General features: G+C 47.8%; 1 protein-coding gene across 9 annotated transcripts in view; it reads left to right on the forward strand.

The window, feature by feature from the left end:
* The first annotated feature begins 1,109 nt into the window (after positions 1-1,109).
* The window catches only part of BEND7 (BEN domain containing 7), an 87,161-nt gene continuing 65,067 nt past the window's right edge, over positions 1,110-23,203 (forward strand). For 7 of the 9 annotated variants that reach the window (XM_070381937.1, XM_070381939.1, XM_070381935.1 and 4 more), the window contains exons 1-2: positions 1,110-1,313; positions 3,701-3,784. In XM_070381937.1, the coding sequence (XP_070238038.1) occupies positions 1,253-1,313; positions 3,701-3,784 (145 nt within the window). In that variant the 5' untranslated portion in view covers positions 1,110-1,252. Of the gene's footprint in view, positions 1,314-3,700; positions 3,785-23,203 lie in introns of those variants that run through there. The other 2 variants (XM_070381934.1, XM_070381941.1) reach the window with 2 other exon arrangements.

The following is a 23,203-nucleotide window of genomic DNA, read 5'->3' on the forward strand; positions in this document are numbered from 1 at the left end:
CTCCTCTGCACCTGCCTTGGCCATGTCTTCCCTAAGAGTCAGAAGAGAGGTGGGGCACCCACTGACGTCGCATTGCTCACCCCATCCACCCTCTCCAAGCCCCACATTCGAAGTTCTCTCCTTGAACTTAACTCCCAATCTTCCTACATCCCTCCTCGCATTGGAGTAAAGAACTAAAGCTCACTCTTTTCCATACTCGGCTGATCAGTAAATTCTAAAATCTCTTTTCCTTGCAGAGTTCAGATGGGTAAGTTTTTGGGTTTTGGTTGATTTCCGCCCCCCCCCTAAAACTTGCCTGAAACCAGTGTCTGGCCCTCCGACACCCTGAACCTCACGGCGAGAAGAGTGGGCTGGCCAGAAGGGTCGCCGACACCCAGAGCCGTTGAGAACAAGATCGGCCCCGGGAAGATACAGGCGAGCTCGGAGCCGGGAGCCAGGCCCCCCCTGGGCAGCCGCACCCCGACTCGCCGGCCCCCGAGACACCGGCGTCGGGATCCCAGCGCCTGGCAGGGACGGCGGTCCCCGGGGGCGGGTGGGCCGGCCGGGCCGAGGGCGCTGCGCCGCGGCCTCTGGCTCCTCCTCCGGGCGCTGCGCGGCCAGGCCGGTGGGTGGCGGCTGCCCGGGCCCCGGGGGATGGCGGCGGCCGCGCTCCGCCAGCAGGTGGCCCCGGGGTCCCGGCGGCGCCGCCTCCTCCCGGCGCCCCTCCTCCCGCGGGGGCGGTCAGCGCCCCGACCCGGCTCGCACCCTGCCGCCGCCGCCGCCGCCGCCGCCGCCCTCGGCCCTCCCGCCGCGTCCCCGGGGCCGCGCTCGCCGCCGCCGCCGCCGCGTCCGGAGCTGTACCCAGGCCGGCCCGCGGCGAGCGCCCAGGGCGCCGGCAGCCCCGGCCCGCCCTCCCCGCCCCCAACTCGCTCCCCAACGGAAAGTTCGGCTCCGGCGGCGTCTAGCCAGGCAGCCGGGGATGAGCCGGGGTCGGGGGGCGAGCTGAGCGGCGGCCAGGAGGGGGCAACTTCGCCCGGGAGAGCGCCTCTCTCCCGGCCCCGCCGGCCGCAGCCCCCGGGCGGGCTCGAGTGGTTTTTCCCTTGCTTGTGCCTCCCCCCTGCGGATCCAAGAGACGGACCTTGGTCCCCGCGCTCCCGCTGCCGGGTGACAAGAGCCAGCGCCGCCGCCGCCGCCTCTGCCGCCGCTCCCTCTGTCCCTCCCCTCCGCCCGGCCGCCCCCGGCCGCAGCCCCTGCCCTGCCCGCCCGCCGCACCATGGAGTTCTCGGAGAGGAAGCGGAGCAGGAAATCCCAGAGCTTCAAACTGGTGAACCGAGGTAAGCGGGGCCGGGCCGGGCCGGGCGGGGGGCGTGCGGGCGGCCGAGGGAGGACTTGGCCGCCGCGTAAACAGCCCCCGGCCCCCGGTGCGGCCAACTCCGAGGGCCGGGGCTCCTGGTACCCCCCCTTCCCCCGCCCCGGGTCCCCTCCCCGAGTCGGGCTTCGGCCGCACACACGCCGGGCGGCGAGGAAAGTTGTGCGGCTGGGGGTGAGGGGGAAGGCAGGATGTGATTCCGCGTAAACAAGTCGGAGGGCACATCAGGAAATTAGCAAACAATGACACTTGGAGAGCGGGGAGCCTTCTTTGGTATTCCTCTCCTGTGGTTTGGCGGCCGGGTGGGGGAGGACGCGTCTCCATCAGGCCGTGCGGACACCCACCCGGACCAGTGGTCGTGGTGGTTTGGGGTTGGTTTGCTTTTTTCCTCCCCTCCTGCAAAAAGGAGAAAAGGTGGTGGTGGCTGTTGTAAGACCGAGAAAGAAGCTCATTAGGTGTCCAAGCCCAGAGAAGAATTGATGACATGCAGCATCTTTCCCGAATATGTTATTTGGGCAGGAAAGATGTTTTCGAATAGATCACGTAACAGTCAGATAAATATCATTAAAAAGAGAAAAACAAAAACAAAAAATCCAGCCGGTCCCTGACGATTTAACAGGTGTACACCGCGGTCTCTGGGCTTGGGTTTATTTTATGAGGGGAGAGGAAAGTTGAATAGTCTTGCCTGTGTTCGGTGACTTGTTAAAAGAGTCTTTATTTTTCCTGATTTGACTTTTCAAAAAACGATAAGAATGTAAGGGCAGACAAAAAATTATGCCTATCAAAATGCATTGTGTCACTTTAAATTAGAGGCAGGTGACTTTTTCTCCCCATCATGTCACAAGTCCCAATATTGAGTTTGGAATAATCCTGTTTAAGTGTCGTCTTTAAGTCAGCTTGAAGTCAAAACCAAACCAGAGAACCTGTCCACTTTGTTCCTCTGTTGTAGTATCTAGCATTGGCATCAGACTAGAGAGCAAGGCGATTGTTTTACCAACCTGGAGAAGTCACATGTAAGCTGATGAAAATTAGAGGGCGATTGCAATTTCCAGCTAAGCTAACTATGGTGTAGATTCAATAAAGCCTGCTTTCGGTTAGTCTGAAACTGATTTTGATTATAGACATTTTGAAGATCTACTATCTGTTAACTCCGATTTAGTTTGGATACTGTTTGATGAGAAAAGCCTGGCGTAGTTGTACATATTCAAAATATTTGGCTTTGCTTTTTACCCTGTACAGTTTTTTTATCCCTAGCAGGGTTGATTTCTCAGTCATTTGTACTTTAAAAGCACCTCCATTTATGACTGGCCTGTTGGTCTGTCTGATTCATTTTGGAATCTAGGTAGCTTTCTTATTTATGACCTCAGGGAACTTACTTTGTTGTTCAGTTGCTCAGTCGCGTCCGACTCTGTGACCCCATGGACTGCAGCATGCCGGACTTCCCCGTCCTTCCCTATCTCCCGGAGTTTGCTCAAACTCATGGAACTTACTACTTTATCTTAAAAGTGAGATACGTTTTGTAAACCTTGTTCTGGGAGGGCTAAGGCCCCCAAAAGGGAATCACTGTTAAGAAGGATTGTCTAGTTTCTTACTTAAGCAATCCTACTTTTTGGAAACAGTTGCCAAAGTGCAGTAGCCTCTTTAGAGAAGCTTGTAAAATACTGTATTTTAAAGTCTGACTGACATAGCAAGTCTGTCTTTTTCCTTTTTAAAAAAAAAAAAAATTACGGGTCTGATTTTTCTCTCTGCTCTGCAGGTGCATTTTTAGAACTTAAACGATTGTATGTTGAAGTGTGGTAGCCGAATGCAAGACTCGCTTACTTATTCCAAATTATACTATATTTGAAATAACAAATCAGTATTTTTCATGTGTGCTTGCCTGCAAGCTGCTCAAAGGCTAGGATTTCTCTGGATAAACTAAGAGTACCAGGTAACTCTGAAGCGTACTATCATCTACTCATGCAAATGGGTTGTGGAGATAAATTTGGAATCTTCTCCTGGCCTATGATTGGGCAAGGTTTTTTCTTTTCCTTATAAAAATACTTGTCATTTGGAAGAAAAGAAGCCTGGTATGTAATTGGCATTTGTGGACCAAATTTCCTGTGAAAACTGTGTGATCAAGCAGAGCTGTTTTCTAAAGTCAAAAGAATAGTTTCAAGTTTGTGTACTTCTCCAGAGTAAGCAGAGCGGTAGGGATTACCAGGGACTGCAAATTCTGTGATGAACTGAGATCTCAAAAAATTATGAAGTGTAGCTTACACATAATGTATATAATGAGATTCTCGCCTTTCTTGCTTATTCATATCTTGCAGGTCATTAGAATTCTAATTTTTGGCTGTTTTCTCACCCCAGATTATCACCATGAGGTCTATAAGATCTCAGACTTCAGCAGCGATGTTAATGGGGAGGCCAAAGAGACACAACCCATTTTTTTAGGTAGGTTCTTATGTCAATTAATTTCTCAGCAAAACAGTGTGGCCATTTGCAATTAGGGGGAAGGGGGGAAAAGAAAAGATTGTGCCAGAATGGGAAATGTCTGCCACCGCTTAATGTATGACATTCTTTTCAAGACCTTTTATTTTACAGATTGCCAATAGATCCCTTATTAACATGGCTAAAAGTTGTAATTTCAGACATAAATGTTTATTAGTGTCTACACACAGTGCTAATTATCACTCACTCCCGGAGCCAGAAGCTGACCGTGCAGTTTTGTGGCTCTGTGTTCACCCCATTTACATCGCATATTCGCTGGCATGCTTCATTGGCAATAGTTTGTGTAATTGGGGTATTACATCTTTGACATCTGGATAACAGAAATTCAATTTCCAGAAAGCTGCTATTTGTTTGGTTTTTGCTTCCTCCTTGGGTGGGGTAGAGGATTAATATGCTGTCTGATGATAATGTCCCTTCACCACTGTGGCCTGGTTGCTAATCCTGCCATGACAAAATTAAATTAACTCTCCAGCCAAAAAGCAGAAGGAAAAGGAAAGTGTGATGGTCCGTCGAACCACCTCTAGGTAGGACTGGTGATCACGGAGCCACTCCTCGTTCGTCCGCCCAGCTCTATGCTCACTTCACACCATGTCAGAGAGGGGAGGCCAGTCTCTGCTCTCACCACCCTCCTTCCTGACCCACCCCAGGGCCAAGTGGAGCAAAGCAGCACCTTGAGGCCATCCGACAAGAGTAACTTCGTGATGGATGAGTAGGTTCCCTAAAATGATGCCGCTCTGTCCACGTGTGGTTTTTAGTACAGAAACTGTACCCGAGGGGCCTTGCCCATCCATGCAGTTTGTTACTTGTGGACCATAAGCCAAAACGGCTTCCCCAGTAGCTCAGCGGGTAAAGAATCCATCTTCAATGCAGGAGACACAAGAGGACAAGTTTGATCCCTGGGTCGGGAAGATCCCCTGGAGAAAGAAATGGCAACCCACTCCAGTATTTTTGCCTGAAAATTCCCATGGACAGAGGAACCAAAAATGAAACAAATTAGGATTTTGCCACTAAGGATGGAGTACCTGTGAGGTCGGAGTGGAGGACAAATCATGGCCCTGGGTCTCCACTGTACCCTTCCCCAACACCTCCTAGAGCCTGGGTGGCAGTGTGAGAGCTGGGTGCCCCATGAGGAAGCAGAAGTGGGAGACAGTCCTGGCAAGAGCCATTGAAAGCAAGGGCCGGAATGGCCATGTCTCTGGGGAGAGTTGATAGGTCATTAAAAAAAAAAATTTTTTTTAATTGGAAGATAATTGCTTTATAGTATTTTATTAATTTCTGCTATGAAAAGTGAAGAAGTGAGTGTTAGCTCAGTTGTAGCTGACTCTTGGTGACCCCAGGGGCTGTAGCTCGGCAGGCTCCTCTGGCCACGGGATTCTCCAGGCAAGAATACTGGAGTGGGTTGCCGTTCCCTACTCCAGGGGATATTCCCAACACAGGGATCGAACCTGGGTCTCTTGCATAGCAGGCAGATTCTTTACCATCTGAGCCACCAGGGAAGTGCAACTATGTAAATCAGCTATAATGTATACATATATTCCCTCCCTCTTGGACCTCCTCCTCCATCCCACCCATCTAGGTCATCACAGAGCAGTGATCTGAGCTCCCGGTGCTGTACAGTAGCTTCCCACTAGCTATCTATTTTACACATAGTAGGTCTTTTGGAAGCAAGATGGGTGCTCAGATTCAGGGTACTGCCAGTTAAAACAACAAGGAAGCCAGGCAGTTGAGGGTTCTCTTGATCTTGCTTGAAGGAAGAGAAAGGGCGGGTGGCAAAGGACTGAGAAGTCAAATGGGTACTAAATAGAGCAGGGGTCCCCAACTTCTGGGATCTGAAATGCCTTATGATTTGAGGTAGAGCTGATGTAATAATAATAGAAATGAAGTACCCAATAAATGGAATGCTTTTGAATCATCCTGAAACCATTTCCCCATCCCAGTCCATGGAAAAATTGTCTTCCATGAAACTAGTCCCTGGTGCCAAACAGGTGGGGGACCACTGGAACAGAGGTAAAACAGGAGGGGAATGACATTTCTTCCACCAGCAAGCACCGAAGGTGTGTGGATCTTTCCATCCAGGCAGAGACTGTGGCTGCGGCCAGCACTGCTCTCAGCACCTGTTTTCTGTTCTGAGGGTCTAGAACCCAAAAGGTTCACAGTCAAGAGAGGTGCTGAGACCCAGGAGGAGAACATTCCTGGACTGTACTCTGTTCAGTTCCTTCCACTTATTCAGAATCCTGTATTTTCAGTTCCCTTACCTCGATCAGTCGGAATTCTATATCAAAGCACCACTCAATCTAACCATTTGAAAGGAAGAACTTGCCAATTAGTAGAAAGAGGTGCATTTATCATAAAAAAAGGAACATCATATCCTTGGTTTAGTTCTTCTCTGACACAGCAGGCTGTTCCCCCTGTCTGCTGGGTACTTGGAGAAGGGTGAGGATGCGATACAGTGGGTGGACTCCGGGTACGAGAGAGTGAAGGATGTAGAGCAAGCAGGCGCCAGTGCTTGGGACTTGGTAAGAGGTAAACTCTCCAAGGGGGAGGCCTCTTGGCTTCATCTTTCCTAGCTCGAGCCCAGGAAGATAAGAGAACATCAGTGCAAGGCCAGGCTTGTGATAAGTTTCTGAGTCGCTGTTGGTCACAGAGGCCTTAGACATCAAGAGACAAAAGATGGAACATTGTGAAAGTGCCTGGGTTATTCTCAGTCTTTTGCTCATTCTGGGGAAAGTGGGATATGGCTTCCATAGAACATTTCTATTTTGTGATCTTCAGGTCAATTTGGAAAAAAACAAAACTGGAGGAGCAAACGATTATGCAAACTGATTTCTAGAGCGATAGTTACTGATAACGTATGAAACACAGTTCTGTTGTTGATGGTGTTATAAAGGGGACTTTTTTAGGTTATACTTCTTTTTTGCAAATGTCATTCACGTTTGCTTTGTAAATGGCTTGAGTCCACCCGTGATATTACTCATCGTGGTGTAGAATTCTGCATGAGGTTGTGACACGCAAGGGAGATTGTTAGCAAAACAGCAGAACTGTTTGACCTGTAACACATTCCTCAAACAGGGCCTTTGGCATGCTGCATGGGATTTTCTGTGTTCAAATGTCCATATGTGTCATATCTGATACTATCTGCACCTGTAAGATTACGGTTCATGTCTCAGGGAAAGAGAGCGCTCCAGAATTTGGCAGAGGTTCCCACCTCAAATCAATTTCCCTGGGATATTTTTAGGCTGTTGACTAAGGCAGCATATTCAGCAGGGTAGGATGGCTCAGTGGTGTGAACAACTTGACTGCGAGCTTTTTGAGCGTCCCTCCCACATGTTTAACTTGCTGACAGGGTCAGGAGAGATTACCCTGTGGACATGTGCTTTGTCCGGCTGGCCGTGATGGGTTGTTATGAAGATTTGAGTACTATTTTGGAGAAAAACAATTTAATTCCTTTTGATCAATGTAACAGATTTCTCTCTTTTTTTTGAGAATGTATGACAAAGTCAGCACTTTTTTGAAATGGGAGTGGGACTGAGGGCAACCAAAGAAGTGGATAGGACAGGGATCCTGCTCTCAATGATTAAAATCCAGCTGGACAGGGACTTCCCCTGGTGGTCCAGTGGTTAAGTCTCTGTGCTTCCAATGCAGGAGGCCTGGGTTCGATCCCTGGTCAGAGAACTACATCCCACATGCCTCAGTGAAGATTGCGTATGCTGCAACTAACAACTGGTGCAGCCAAAAATATAGAAAATCCAGTTGAACAAATTCAGGACACAGTGAAGGAGCAAAATTCAGTCATCCGAACAACTGCAGTAGTCTGAGCACTTCCTGTGTGCCCAGCATTGAGTCGAGTCCTTGACAAGAAGGATCTCATTTACCCCTCAGAGCAAATCTCTAAGAGTCCTCACTATCCGAGCTTGTAGACAAGACTAGAGGTGTTGGGCTTCCCTTGTGGCTCAGCTGGTAAAGAATCTGCCTGCAATGCGGGAGACTTGGGTTCAGTCCCTAGGTTGGGAAGATCCCCTGGAGAAGGGAAAGTCTACGCACTCCAGTATTCTGGCCTGGAGAATTCCATGGACTCTATAGTCCATGGGGTCGCAAAGGGTCAGACACGACTGAGGGACTTTCACTAGAGGTGTCAGGGAGGCTGCCACAGGTCTCCCAAGGGGCAGGTGCCATCACTGGGACCTCACTAGTCTGTGTGAGCTGGGAACACCCCACAGCACAGCATGTGTGTGTGTGTTAAATGACAGACGTGAGCCTTTAGGGCAAAAGCTGAGCTAGAAGGAAAGGATCACAATGCGGGTGGGTTGGAGAGTGCTGGAAAGGCGACACTGTGACCTTGGGGAGGGTTTGAATAGGCAGGGGAGCTGGAGAAGATTCCAGGTGGGAGAGGTGATGGGAGCCTCAGAAGAGAGCTGAGTATCACTATAATCAGACTCTAAGTGAGGGTTGCGCTCTGTAGTTTGGACAGTACTGGCCCAGCTGTCATGATTTTTTTTTTTGGCTGCACTAGGTCTTAGTTGTGGCAGCTGAGGTCTTCGATCTTTGTTGCAACATGCGGGATGCGAACTCTTAGTTTCACCATGTGGGATCTTAGTCCCTGACTAGGGATCGAACCCAGCCCCCCTGCATTGGGAGCACAGAGTGTTAATCACTGGACACCAGGGAGGTCCACATCCCCTGATTTTTTTTTTGTTTGTTTTGGGCTGCCGTGGGTGTGGGCTTTCTCTAATTTTGGCAGGCGGGGGTTCTCACTGTGGTGCTTCTCTTGATACAGAGCATAGGCTCTACAGTGCTGGCTCAGCAGTTGTGGCTTGTGGGCTCAGTTGCCCCATGGCATGTGGGATCTTCTTGGACCAGGGATCAAACCCATGTCCCCTGCATTGGCAGGTGAATTCTTAACCACTGAACCACCAGGGAAGTTCAGTCTCATGACTTTTACAACGGACCTGTGTGTAGCCTGGGTGGATGTCATTATTCCCATTGCCCAGAGGAAGAAACTGAAGCTCAGAGTTAAGTGACTTGCTCATAAGTAGCAGATCCTGGACTAAACCCAGGACTCCTGTCCCAAGGTCTTTCCCTCTGCCTGGTTGAGCCGGGCAAATCCAGGGATCATTGGAGAGACCTCAGCCAGCATCGGGGCACTTTTAGGAAGTATTTTAATGCAAGAATGAATTTATTATCCATAACAGTAGCAAACATTTTGGAAAATCTTTTTATATCTAGATTTTGTCCTAGGTTTAGTATTATAGTAGATGTGAAACATGTCTTTTCAGGTGTCTGGTCCCATTCATTTGTTTAGTCAGATCCGGTTATATGCTGTGCTGGCTGTTCTCTTTAATGTTGAGTCTGTGAAACAGCTTTCGGAAGACGAAGCTCAAGGTGCAGTAGGCCGAGCTGAGCAAGCAGGGTTGAGATCTCTGATGTTTTGAATCTTTCAATGACTTTCTTGACGACAGCCAGCCCTTTCAGGGTCCCCCGAATCTCGTCGAAGAGTCTCCTGAAGTTAGGAATCCAGCCAACCAGAGTAGTTTCATTCATCAAGTTGTCTGGGCGCCAGGTACCACGCTAAGAACTTTGCTTTGGGAGTTTTTTTTGGGGGAGGGGGGAGGGAGTCACACCTTAAGGCTTGTGGGATCTTAGTTCCCCAACCAGGAATTGAACCCAGGGCCACAGCAGTGAAAGTCCTGAGTCCTAACCAATGGACCACCATGGAAGTCCCCATGTGGAGAACTTTGCGTGTTATCCCATTAATTGTCCCCCAAAAGTATTATTATTCCCACTTTGAGAAATTTGAGGTTTTCATGGAGTAACTCAGTGACAGAGCCAGGATCCAAACGAGGGTCTGTTGTCTCCAAAACTCTCTTATCCACGTGGTAAGCTTGTTGAAATGAACTCCCATGGGTACAAAGTTTGGAGGGGAGCAGAGCAGCCAGGAGCAGGTGGAGGATGTCCCGAACACCTGTCGCATGTCACACCTCCTCTGCTGGCCTCTGCAGAACGGTCAGGGTGCCCTCAGCACCGTGGAAAAGCCTCTGGTCCAGATGGTTTTGGAGAATTCCTATAGCACTGATGCTATGTCTGGTTCTACTGTGGGTCCAGAAATGGTTTCAAAAACAAGAGCAAGCAAAGTCCAATCTGAGAGCCTCTTGAGGAGCCTTAAGGACTGGTGGCTTCTTTGAACATAAGTGCTCATAAGTACCTGCGCTTATGTGGCTGTGGGTGCAGGCTTAGTCATCCTTGGAGAGGACTCACTTTATTGCCTGAAGTTTGAGAGCTTTTGCTGCTAGGCTGTCTCATACTTCCACTAATCACTGAGTTAATACTACAACCCCTCCAGAAGGTAGGTGTTACATCCCTTAGATGAATACAAATGGGAAGCTGACCTCAGAGATGACAGCGACTTGCCCAAAGTCACACAGGAATTAGTAGCTGACTAGGCTTTAAAATTGGATCCTTTGACATCTCATTCTGTCCTCTTTTCCCTGTGCCGGAGCTGCCTCCCCATCCCCGCCTTCCTCTCACAAAAGCTGATCTTAACATGTAATTCATCATCTTACCCCATGCTCAGACACTTAACTGTCTTCTCATGGATTCTAGGGTCAAGTTGAAACCCCTTAACTTAGTGTTTATCCAGTATATCCAGTGTATCCAATCTGCCCCTAATCTCCATCTCCATCTTCATCTTCGATGTAACTCACCTCCCTGGGCCCCACTACCACCCCCCCCCACCCCTAGCAAAGTAGGATTTCAGGTGAGAAAGGGGGCCCCACCGGAGGTAGAAGGAACGGCGTGGCCAAAAGCTTGGTAGAGGGGAAGCCCGGGACCCATTTGGGAAGAAAGAGACTCAGGTTTGTTTAATGTCTACTGTGGTTGGTGAAGCCTTGGTTTGAATCTCAGGTTAACAGTTCAGCACACCTTGGACAGACTCGTGAGGGTTTTCTCTTCTTTAATGAGATGCTGATGGAGATCCTAATCTCTCATCCAGTGCCCCTACAGCACACAACACATCCTTTGCGGTGAAACACATTTTCAAACTAGAAAACACTGCATTTGTTTTTGTCCCCGTTTTCTCCGAATTAGAGGTTATCTTTTCTTCTGGGCACCTCAGCACTGAATAGGAATGCCGCTCTCCTGCAGCATTTACCGCAGACTGCCTGTAGTAGTTCCTTGTTTTGTACGCGTCCTTTCTGTGCTTCATGTCACCCTGAACACATCCCATGTTGAACTCTGGTTGTTTTTAACCCACCTCTGCTCCTGTGCATTGGAGGATCAGAGGAAGTGGGACCTGAACTCTTTTTTGAATCCTTTAGAGCAGGGGTCCCCAACCTCTGGGCCGTGCACTGGCACCTCTTGTTGGACCAGCGGTGGCGTTAGATTACAAAGCAAGTGCACAGTAAACTTAATACCCTTGAATCATCCCAAAGCCCATGCCCTGCCCTCCCGGTCCATGGAAGAGTCATCTTCCACCAAAAAGATCCCTGGTGCCAAGAAGGTTGGGGACCACTGCTTTAGAAACAAATCACTTAGCACAGTGATTTGTTTGAATACAATAAGTACCCCACATGATGGGTACTCAAATCCATGTTATCTCCGTGCGTGAGTATACTGGACACTGATACAGTTGTGTAGGACTCTGAAGATGTGCTTTAAAATACAGCACCATCCTCATATTTTAGAGATGGTTAGTGAACCCACTCCAGTACTCTTTCCAGTACTCTTGCCTGGAAAATCCCATGGACGGAGGAGCCTGGTGGGCTGCCATCTATGGGGTCGCATAGAGTCGGACACGACTGAAGCGACTTAGCAGCCACAGCAGCAGTGAGCCAAAGACATGTCTCATTTAACCAAAGAAGCTTTGGTCGTATACTAAACTAGCATAGAAATTGGGGGTTTCTGATGTTGATGGGTGAGAGACAACTTGAAACCTAATTTTTTATTTTTCAAATCTAGTAAAGACAAAAAAAGGAGAGGCACTCACATACGAAAGCAACGACGTGTTGAAAACCCAAATTGAAAAATAACATGTTTTGCTGGCTCTGTAATTCACCGCGATCTTGGCAGAACTTTACAAAGGGGCTGAAGATGGTCCTGCCCTGTTCGTAAGCCCATGTTTAGAACCAACTGGTTCTCGGGCTCCACTTGGAGCAGGTTTTCCTACCTGCATTTAAGAAAATCCATGCATCAGATGGCAACAGACCCTGGAACTGTCCCATTTGGATCCCCCGTCCCCACCCCCGATGTGTGCGTCTACACACACCTCTTTCTGTTTCTCCTAAAAGCTCGGGGTGGTTCAGCGACCGCCCTGTGAGTTAAACTTGTGGGGTTATAAGAGTTGGCTTTGCCCCCACCGATCACCACCACATTGCTAGAACAAATCTTCACAAGGGACAGACTCTAAGGAGGTGTCTTAACAGTTTAGCCTCCCTGGTTCCCATGGGAATATGGATTTTTTTCCTTTTGGAGGAAAAGAGTATGGTCATTCATAAGGGGAAAAAAGACTGGGGAACAGTGTGTTTCGCATCTCAAAGTTAAAAATAGACCTAGGACATTTACGCAGCACGTCTGTTATTCTTAACAGTATTGGAGAGAACACTACCTACAAAGGAAGGTTATGCAGTAGCAGGACGCTTGCAGGGACCCATGGTAATTGATGCAGGGGCGCCTGGAGGGCCCTTGGAGGATCGCACTCTCCCCAGCCTCCAGCTGAACCTCCTATTGTCTCTGGCTCAAAGATCAGGACTCAGAAGACAGATTAAGACCCCACAGGAACTACCACCTGCCTGCCTTAGGCTGATTCCTGAGACAGCTCTTCCCACTTCCTATGCTTCAGCCACTCCAAACCACTTTCCACTCCTGCAGCCGCCTCGCTTCCCCTCTTTACTTCCTGCACTGACCACCTCCTCTGCTTGCAACCCTGCACCTGCACCATGCTCCCTCTTCTGTGCTTGGCTAGCTCTTATCCCTGAAGACTCCAAGTTGACGTTGCTTCTTCCAGGCAGTCTTCTTTGATTCCCCCCTCCCATCTCCTTCCACACCATTTCTACCAAAGTGAAGGCACTGCCAGTTTAATTCTCTCTCTCTCTCTTCCTGTGTCCCCACTTCGCAGCACCATGCTGGGCACATTACAAACATCCAAGGATGCTCAGTGAATCAGCGAGGAGCTCCACTTCAAATTAAAAATAGTGAGATCAGCTACTCTGAAGCTTTATCATTCACCTCTTTTACCTCCAAGCTCCCATCTTGGCTTCACAAGATGAAAATCTACGTGTCCGTCTCAGGAGTTACCTGGACCTCACATGTCAGGAGTAAAATACCCAACGGAACAGTTACTTTTCTTTTTTTGAAAATAATCATTTTTAAAGTAATTAATTCCATTTGTTTTAAAATTTCTGATTGTGCTGGGTCTTCATTGCTGTGCGCGTGCCTTCTCTAGTTGCAGAGAGCTGGGCTACTCTTTGTTGGGTTGGTGCATGGACTTCCCTTGTTGTGGAGCTCGAGGCATGAGGGCTCAGTAGTTGTGGTTCACAGGCACTAGAGTGCTGACTCCGTAGTTGCTGTGCACAGGCTTAGCTGCTCTGAGGCACGTGGAATATTCCGGGACAGGGAATCGAAGCTGTGTTCTGTGCATTGGCAGGTGGATTCTTACCCACTGTACTACCAGGGAAGTCCACGGTTACTTTTCATTACACGTTTTTTCCTTTCCTATTAAGTTAATAGCTGGCCCCCTTTTAAAGTTGAACTCAAGACTAGGATGCCCTTGTGTGTGTTCCTGCCCCTGCCCCAGGGTCTTGCAGACTTAGACCCCACCGTGTGAAGGTATGCCTGAAATATTGCAGTACTGTGGCGCTGATCCCTGCCTGCCATCACGTCTACTTAACTGCCTTGTCTGTGAGATCTCTGTTGACCCTCGAGTCTCAGCTTGAATTCCTGCAGGGCAAGACTTTGAGCTTCCTGTTCCTAGGGCACAATACCTGGCGACAAGTAGACTCTGGGTTGCTAATTTTGGATAAATGAGTACCATGTTAAAACATGTTGAAATGTACTTTGCCTCCAGTTATCAGCTGATCCGAGTGGGATGGTTTGTTAAGCCGAGCAGGTTTTCTTGGGCAGGACTGCCTTACACTTTGAAGGAGGTTAGGATCGCACCCTCTGGATGTTAGCATCATAAATACACATGCAGGTCGAGAGCTTCCCACTTGGTCACTGTGACCATCAGCCTCCAGCACATGTGAGCCAGAGTGTGGTCCTTAGCATGCCAGGGTTGTGGGGTTCTTTAGCTTTTTAAAAAATGGTTTTTGGCTGTGCTGGGCTTAGGTTCCTGTACACGGTTTTCTCTAGTTGTGGCGAGCGGGGGCTACTTTCTTCTTGCGGTGAGTGGTCTTCTCATTGCGGTGGCTTCTCTTGCTGTGGAGCCCGGCACTCACATGCATGGGCTTCAGTAGTTGCGGCTCATGGGCTTGGGCGCCCTGGAGCATGTGGAATCTTCCCGGACACAGGGATTGAACCTGTGTCCCCTGCATTGGCAGGCCAATTCTCAACCACTGGACCATCAGGGAAGTCCAGGTCCTTTAGCTTTGAGTGGGGAAAAAGCCTGGATGCCCTTCCTTCACCATTCTCTCTCAGATGCCCTGAGAGAAGGGGGACAACAAAGACAGAGGCTGTGATGGACTGACTCAGCTGCATCACCATTCCGAGAAGGGAGAGATCAAAGGGCACATTCCGTTCATGGTCAGGTTACTGCACCTCCTTTCCACACAGTGGACGGCTAACTGCGTGCGTATCTGAGCATATATTTTAAAACCGGGAAGAAGTTTAGACAGGTTTTCTTTCAAGATTCCAGACAGTATCCTGGTAAATAAGAATTCATAAAATTGTTTTCTTAGTATTGCAATTTTTTCCCCCAGCATGTACAAATATATAGTGTGTTCTCTGAATTCCAAGGGTTTACAATGTTTTTTTTTTTTTAACTTGGAAATCAAATTTTACATCTGAAAGGTTAATGGAGAAAACTAATTATGCTATCTGGTAACCAAATGTGTGATGGGACATTTGTCTCTGTAATTAACAGCAAGGAGCTTTTATAGTTTCATAAAATCGAATGCTACATCGAGTATTCCGTGAGCATTTGTTTGGATGAGGTGTCCAAAACAGAGATGTTTATGGACGATATAAAGTTGAACTGAGATGGAATGCAGGTGTCTGCTGTGCATCTCGCAGAATTTCTCATTGTTGAAATGGAAGCCAGAAGATTAATAACTTGACTTTGTCATGATAAAATAAGTAATGTGTTCTTGGAACAGTGGTGCGGCACATAAGTTACTCGGTAATTCCAAGAATTTATTCTGTTCCAGGAATAATATCCTGAACAATTTATTTTTTACAGAAAAAGTTGATGCAACATAATAGCCTCTGAAGTTGCTTGTGTGGCTAATGGAATTATATCTCAAATGTGACTTTAAGCCCACGTATAAGATGTAAAGAACCCCACAAAAATGCAAGGTTAAGGCACACCTTGAAAGTAAAGAGTCAGGAGGTGCACGAGTAAAGGTTCTTCTGTGAACATTAACTCATTCTCCTCGCACATATATAATTTTTTCAATTACTAGCAAGACTTTAATGGGTACCTTAATAAGCGCCGTGTGAAATATAGCGGTGCCGTCGTTGCTGCAGGAGTGGGAGCCTGAGGTGTCCCTGTGAACTGTTTAACTCCTCCTGTGAGAGGCAGGGACATGGACCCAGACCTAATCCATCCTCCTCTGATTTCCTTTGGTCATTTTGGGCAACTCAAGTCTTTGACGTAGACCATTTTTAAAGTCTTTATTCACTTTGTTGCAACATTGCTTTTGTTTCAGGTTCTGGTTTTTTGGCTGCAAGGCATGTAGGATCTTAGCTCCCCGTCCAGGGATGGAACCATCACCCCCCCACCCCACCCCACCGCCGCCTCCTGCATTGGAAGGTCCCCCAGGGAAGCCCCTATCTCGTTTGTTTTGGTGGGCGCTGGGGGCGCGGATTTCTTGTCTGTTGTCCTGGGTGAACTGGGAAGAGGCAGAGAATGAGACATGTTCCCCTGGGAAGCTTTTGTAGGAAGACACTGTCAACTGTAGGGCTTCCCTGATAGCTCAGTTGGTAAAGAATCTGCCTGCAATGCAGGAGACCCTGGTCCCATTCCTGGGTTGGGAAGATCCCCTGGAGAAGGGATAGGCTACCCACTCCAGTATTCTTGGGCTTCCCTACTGGCTCAGCTGGTAAAGAATCTGCCTGCAATGCAGAAGACCTGGGTTCGATCCCTGGGTTGGGAAGATTCCCTGGAGAAGGGAAAGGCTACCCACTCCAGTATTCTGGCCTGGAGAATTCCATGGACATAGAGTCCATGGGGTTGCAAAGAGTCGGACATGACGGAGCGACTTTCACTTTCAGGCACCAACTAGCCTCATCTGGCCAAACCCACGCACCCCACGGAAACGAGGAGAACTTCTGTTACAGATGTCAGTTTATGCCTTGTACATCAGTGGTGTTTGGGGGTTGTTTTTTTTTCCCTCCCAGCTTTCCTCAACAATAGCTTCAGCGTATCTGATTCTAGAATTAACCATTTCTGTACCCATTGGTAGGTCTTTATTGAGCAGCCCTTGGTGCCAGGCTGGGAGATTTGACAGCCCATAGATTGTGATAGAAAGACAGAGCCAGGGGACCTCACCTGGAGGGTGAAGGGAGGTGACCCTTGAGAAGAGGACATTTAAGCAAAGAAGAACCTAAAGAATAAGTATAAGGTGGGACTGAGGCTGTGAGACAGTAAGGAAGTGAGAGCTTGTCCCAGGAGCCAAAGACCCTCCTTAGAGTAATTCTTTTTTTCTTTTATTAAAAAACATTTTTTTTTTGGCCATGAAAATGGCATGTGGGATCTTAGTTCCCTGACCAGGGTTTGAGCCTGCTGCCCTCTGCACTGGAAGAACGAAGTGTTAACCACTGGACTGCCAGGGAAGTCCCTGAAGACCTTCCATAGAGCTGAAACGGGGAGCCCTCTGGCCATCCAGTATAGTCACTGATGGGGTTTGGATTCAACTGTCCTGAAGTTAGGCCTGGTTTTTTTAAAGCTATCCATGTGATTCTAATGTGTATCAGACACAAGAGCCACCGCCTAGAACAGGGGGAGATGTGGCCAGAGCCAAGGCTGGAGAAGCCCCCAGTGCGAGAGCTGGGGCCCATCACCTCCCACTGAGGCAGGTCACTTGACAAGGTCTGCATTTCCGAAAGATCACCCTGGCTTCAGCATGGACTGTGGTGGGGTGGAGCACTGCTGCAGGCTTTTGGCCATCGCCCCATCAAGTGATGATGAGAGAGGAGTGGAAGGACTCCTGAGTAATCTAGAAGTTACAATAAGCAGGACTCAGTGTTTAAGTGGCTGTGGGAGGGAAGAGATGGAAGATGAGGCCCAGTTTTCTGGCTTGGATAGCCAAGCTGGTGCTGTTTATCAAGGCTTGGTGACAGTCATCATAAAATACATTCTTGGACGTAGTTTTAAGGTTGCTTTTGAAATGTCCAAGTGGAACTGTCCAGTGGGCAATTAGATGTATGGGTCTGGAGCCCTTAGAAGTAGGATCAGGGCTGAAGTCCTCACAGACAGATGGTCACTGGAGCCAGAAGAGAGGTGGGGTGGATGGGGTGAGTCCAGGACGTGTGTGGAGAGGGAGAGGCCCACGTGGGACAGGGTCCAAGAAAACGACAGCATTTAAGGCAGTGGCCGTATAAGTGGGTCATGAAGTTAGTTTAGCAGACTGTCACTCACACAAAATATCAATACAATAATAATAAGAGAAATAGATAGAAAGTATCAGAGTGTCTTGCATGCAGGAAGGATAAGTTTGTGAAACTTTGATTTTCTTGCTGTGATTCACAGTCCAGAAAGTTTGGAAGCTGCTGCTTACAGCCGCAGTCACCTCATCCCTGGCCTCGCTCAGGGAAGGCGGCCACTGCCAGTCTCCAGGTGCCTTCGGGCCCACAGTTTCTTGAGATTTGTGGAAGAGAAAGATGCTGTGAACGTCATACATTTCTCATCCTCATTAACATTATTTATACTGAAGATGTTGGAGAAGACTCTTGAGAGTCCCTTGGACTGCAAGGAGATCCATCCTAAAGGAAATCAGTCCTGGGTGTTCATTGGAAGGACTGATGCTGAAGCTGAAACTTCAATACTTTGGCCACCTGATGCGAAGAGCTGATTCATTTGAAAAGACCCTGATGTTGGGAAAGATTGAAGACAGGAGGAGAAGGGGATGACAGAGGATGAGATGGTTAGATGGTATCACCGACTCAATGGACATGAGTTTGGGTAAACTCTGGGAGTTGGTGATAAACAGGGAGGCCTGGCGGGCTGCGGTTCGTGGGGTCGCAAAGAGTCGGACATGACTGAGCAAGTGAACTGAACTGGATACTGAAGATGAAACTGTATAACAGCATGTGTACTTTAAGTTGGAATATTTTTAAAAATTTAAATGACCGAAGAAACAGTACTGCCAGTACTTACTCTTGTTCATCCTTAATTGACCTTGCTGCTGCTGCTAAGTCGCTTCAGTTGTGTCCAACTCTGTGCAACCCCATAGGCGGCAGCCCACCAGGCTCCCCATCCCTGGGATTCTCCAGGCAAGAACACTGGAGTGGGTTGCCATTTCCTTCTCCAATGCATGAAACTGAAAAGTGAAAGTGAAGTTGCTCAGTCGTGCCTGACTCTTAGCGACCCCATGGACTGCAGCCTACCAGGCTCCTCCCTCCATGGGATTTTCCAGGCAAGAGTACTGGAGTGGGGTGCCATTGCCTTCTCCGTAATTGACCTTATATGATATGTAAGTTAATATTTAAGTCAGTAGGGGCAATGTGCAGTTCTGTACTAGCGTTCTTCAAGAGTTTTCTGTGCAGCAGAGCAGAGGGTCAAGATTTCAGGTTATATGGAAACAGATTGTCTCTTTCCAGACAGTCAATTATGAACATTTTATTTCTGATTAAACGAGGGCAAGATTTTGTTTATACTTCTCTCGGAAAATGAAAGCAGCTCTTGGTCTTCAGTCTTGTTATATTTTTCCTGTGTGTGTTGTCAGCCTTTGAAGACTTTTGCCTTATGTCTCAGAGAACCATGAGCACAAATAAATTCTCATCGTTTGTAGGACTAACAGGACTCACATGAGCCCTGTTTTGAATTTAAAGGACATTTCTGAGCTGCCTTCTTAGTTTGAAACCGCACAACTAAGTTGGACTCCATAGAGATAGTGTGGTCCAAAGATTTCATTGTTTCCACCATGTGTACTAAGATAAGTGGGTGGTTAAGGTGCTGACGACCCCATGCAGCGCCCAGCGCAGGTCTCTACAGCTTCCTGGATGCAGGGCAGTGGGCTTCATGGGTGGAGCCCTTCCTGCCGGCCAGCTGGTCAGTTCCCTGCCCATCCTGGTAGAACAGTGAGGCTCATGGACCTTGGAGCGTGATGGGTCTCGAATGTCTAAACTCAAAGTCTCTGTTTTCTCCTGGGAAGATGTATTCATCAACCTCTGAACCTCTTAGTTTGTGATTAGGTAGGCAGTGTGCTTGCCCAAGGGCCCCGTACATAGCAAGTGGTGGTCCGTAAATGGTGACTCTAACCCTTTTCCTCCTAAGCACATCCAAATTCCTTTAAAAAACACATAGCTTGGGACTTCCCTGGTGATCTGATGGTTAAGAATCTGCCTGGAAATGCAGGGGACGTGAATTAGATCCCTGGTTGGGGAACTAAGATCCCACAGGCTATGGGGCAACCAAGCTCACGTACTGAAACTAGAGAAACCGTGTTTTGTAACTAGAAAGTCTGTGCATCAGAACAAGGGCAGTCGTTACATGGTGCAGCAAAGATCCAGCGAGCTGCAACTGAGACCAGATGCAGCCAAAATAAATGTTAAATAAAAAAAACAACAACCATGGTTTGTAAGCTTCAAGAGAAAATCATCTTAGGCCTGAACCCCTGGATTTCAAAGTGCACCCTAGGCAGCCCCTTCCTTCCCTGACTTCCTTTTGGCCACCTACTTCCCACTCCTGCCCAGCTTCATCAAAGAAGATTTTTTTAAGTCCAAAACTGTTTCCACCAGTTGCCTTATACCCAACTTTACAATCCAACAGGGAAAAGAATGTACATAATTCTTACAGATTATTTTTTTCTTACAGAAATTAATACATATTCATTTCAAAATCATTTTTTACAGTTTTCATTTATAAAGTTGAGAACAAGATATAAAATTTAAAAAGTCCTGTCCCAGTCACCCTCTCCAGCAATAACCATAGAGTATGTGTAAAAAATACAGGCATGTGTGTTACAAAAAGGAGAATGGGGCTTTCCCTGGTGGCGCAGTGGATAAGAATCCACCTGCCAACTCAGGGGACATAGGTTCGATAATCCCTGGTCCAGGAGGATTCCACATTCTGTGGAGCAACTAAGCCCATGCACCACAACTACTGAGCCCTCGCTGTAGAGCCTGTGAGCTGCAGCTCCTGAAGCCCGTGCACCCTAGAGTCCATGCTCCACAGCTAGAGAAGCCACTGCAGTGAGAAACCAGAGCACCACAGCTAGAGAGTAGCCCCCGCTCTCTGCAACTAGAGGAAGCCTGCACACAATAACTAAGACCCAGCACAGCCAAAAATGAATGGAAAATAAACTAACCATTAAAAAAAGGAAAATAGAATTATCCTGTATAATGTTTTGTAATTTTTTTTTTTTGCTTAACCAAATCTCCATCTGTTCCACACAGGTTGAGTGCCTAGTTTAAGCCAGGCAGGCTCTGACTATCCAGTATTGAAGGAAATAATCATGGTCTCAGCCTTCATGGAGTTTATAGGATAATCCTGCACTTATTTCCAAATGACTGTAAAAAGGTCCGCTTCATCCTTTTCAGACATGTAAAGATACACTGTAATCTCAGTCTATAGATACGTCATAATTCACTTATCTAATACTCACTGATTGATGTCTGGGTGGTTTGCGATGTCTCACTAGTGAAAATGATGCTACCGTGTATGTTCTTTTAAGTATGTCATAAATACTTGTCTAAATGTTTCTGCAGGATAAATGCCTATGAGTGGAATTGCTGAATTTTCCCGAAAAGGACCCATACCTGCAGCCTATGAGAGGGACTGTAACCCTACACCTTCATCAAAAATGGGCTTTTTGAATCTCTTTGTCATTGTTTAGTCACTAAATCATGTCCAACTCTTGCAACCCCATGGACTGTAGCCTTCTAGGCTCCTCTGTCCATGGGATTTCCCAGGCAAGAATACCAGAGTGGTTGCCATTTCCTTCTCCAGGGGATCTTCCCAACCCAGGGATCAAAATCGAGTCTCTTGCTTGGCAAGTGGATTTTTTACCATTACACCATCTGGGACGCCCTGTGAATCTATTGCTAAGTCACTTCAGTTGTGTCTGACTCTGTGTGACCCCATGGACGGCAGCCCACCAGGCTCCCCCGTCCCTGGGATTCTCCAAACAAGAACCCTGGAGTGGGTTGCCCTTTCCTTCTCCAATGCATGAAAGTGAAAAGTGAAAGTGAAGTCGCTCAGTCGTGTCCGACTCTTAGTGACCCCATGGACTACAGCCTACCAGGCTCCTCTGCCCATGGGATTTTCCAGGCAAGAGTACTAGAGTCGGGTGCCATTGCCTTGTCCGTATGAATCTATAGTCTTTGCCAAATTAATAGACAAAGAATTTCACATTGTGTAATTTTTGTTACATCAGTCATTGGGGACATTAAGAGCTTTGAACTATTTATTTCCCTTGTGAATTGCATGTTCCTGTCTTGTGCCCATTTCCCATTGTTAGTAGGTGTGTGTCGTCATCTTCTTCACTGATGTGTAAGACCTCTCCTGTACATTTGGGATCTGAACTCTTTGGTTTGATTATTCCTTAACATTATTTGAAGTGGTGGTTTCTGACCTACCCACTTAATGTGGCTGGAGTTACAGTCCATGTCTGATGAAGGAACATTTGATTGGGAGGCCATGCTCTATTTGTTATAAAATCAAATTTTTCCTTGTTATAAGTACATTTGGGGAAGAGAAAAGTAGATAAACTCTCTGAATTGGTTGGATAGTTCTAGTGGTATCCTATTGCTTTCTTCATTGATGTCCTGTCATTTTCAGGATAAAGTAAAAACATCAAGGTCCCTGTGTTCTCTGTTTTGCGCATTCAGTGATCATTCAGTCCAGCTAATCAGCTTCTCACCACGGCCTGCCTGGTTTCTCCTCTGCCTCCAGTGCTCTTCCCTCTTCTCTCCCTCAGAGCGCCCATGGACTTGCTGACCACATGTTCTTCACCAACTCAGGTCTTTCTGTCTTCATGGAGTCAGCTGTAATCCTCACAAAGAGATCTCGTCAATTCCCAAAAACGCTCATAATTTAGGCATCATCCAAGGCGTTTATCCTGTGTTCTGTCAGTTTCATTGGTCTGATCATGCTATAAATGTATTCCTAGAGCACGTAGCTGGGGACAGTCATACGCAACAACCCTTTGCCTTCTGTAACGGTTCTGAGTTGGGACCATGGGACCCTGGGTTGTTCCATGGAGATAGGGATCTGCATATTTCGGTGGGCTCAAAGCAGAGGATACTTGCATTTGTTTTTTTGGATAAAGCATGAAGCCATCAAAGAAAATTGTTCCTTCATCCCCTTTTAGGGCTTTGCCCCTAAACTTCTCATGGATGCTTTTTCTACTTTGTCTGTAGATGTTCTTTGAGGGACATACTTTTTAAAATTTATTTTTAATTGGAGGATAATTGTTTTACAATGTTGTGTTAGTTTCTGGTATACAGTGAAGTCAGCCATATGTATGCATATATCCCCTCCCTCCTGGACCTCTCTCCCACCCCACCCTGATCCCACCTCTCTAACCTTTCTAGGTCATCACAGCACTGAGCTGAGTGAGCTCTCCATGCTGTACAGCAGCTTCCCACCAGCTATCAGCTTTACACGCGGTAATGTGCATGTCAGTGTTACTCTCTCAATTCGTCCCACTGAGGGACACATTTGAGAAGCAGCATGACAGCCCGTGTTGATTCATGTCCTGGTATTTCTTTGCTCCCCTGGCCCTTCTTACCCATCTCAAGCCCTTCTTCCCCTTTCTGCTTTGCAGGCCCATTTTCCCAGCCTGGACCCATGGCATTCTGTCTTGGGACCTGTCTTGGCATCACTTCCTCAGCCTCAGTTAAAAAAAGCTCCTGCCTCCCATGCTGGCTATGGGTGTCCCAGGCTGGGTGAGCTTGCCCACGTGTCAGGAGAGAGGCCCTGGGTCCTCGAAATCCTTGTGCGTTCATCTGGGTTCCAAGCGAGGCTGTAAACTCCCGGAGGGGAGAGATGGTATC

The sequence above is a fragment of the Bos mutus genome, chromosome 13 (genome assembly GCF_027580195.1).
Source record: "Bos mutus isolate GX-2022 chromosome 13, NWIPB_WYAK_1.1, whole genome shotgun sequence".
Taxonomy (NCBI): Eukaryota; Metazoa; Chordata; class Mammalia; order Artiodactyla; family Bovidae; genus Bos; species Bos mutus.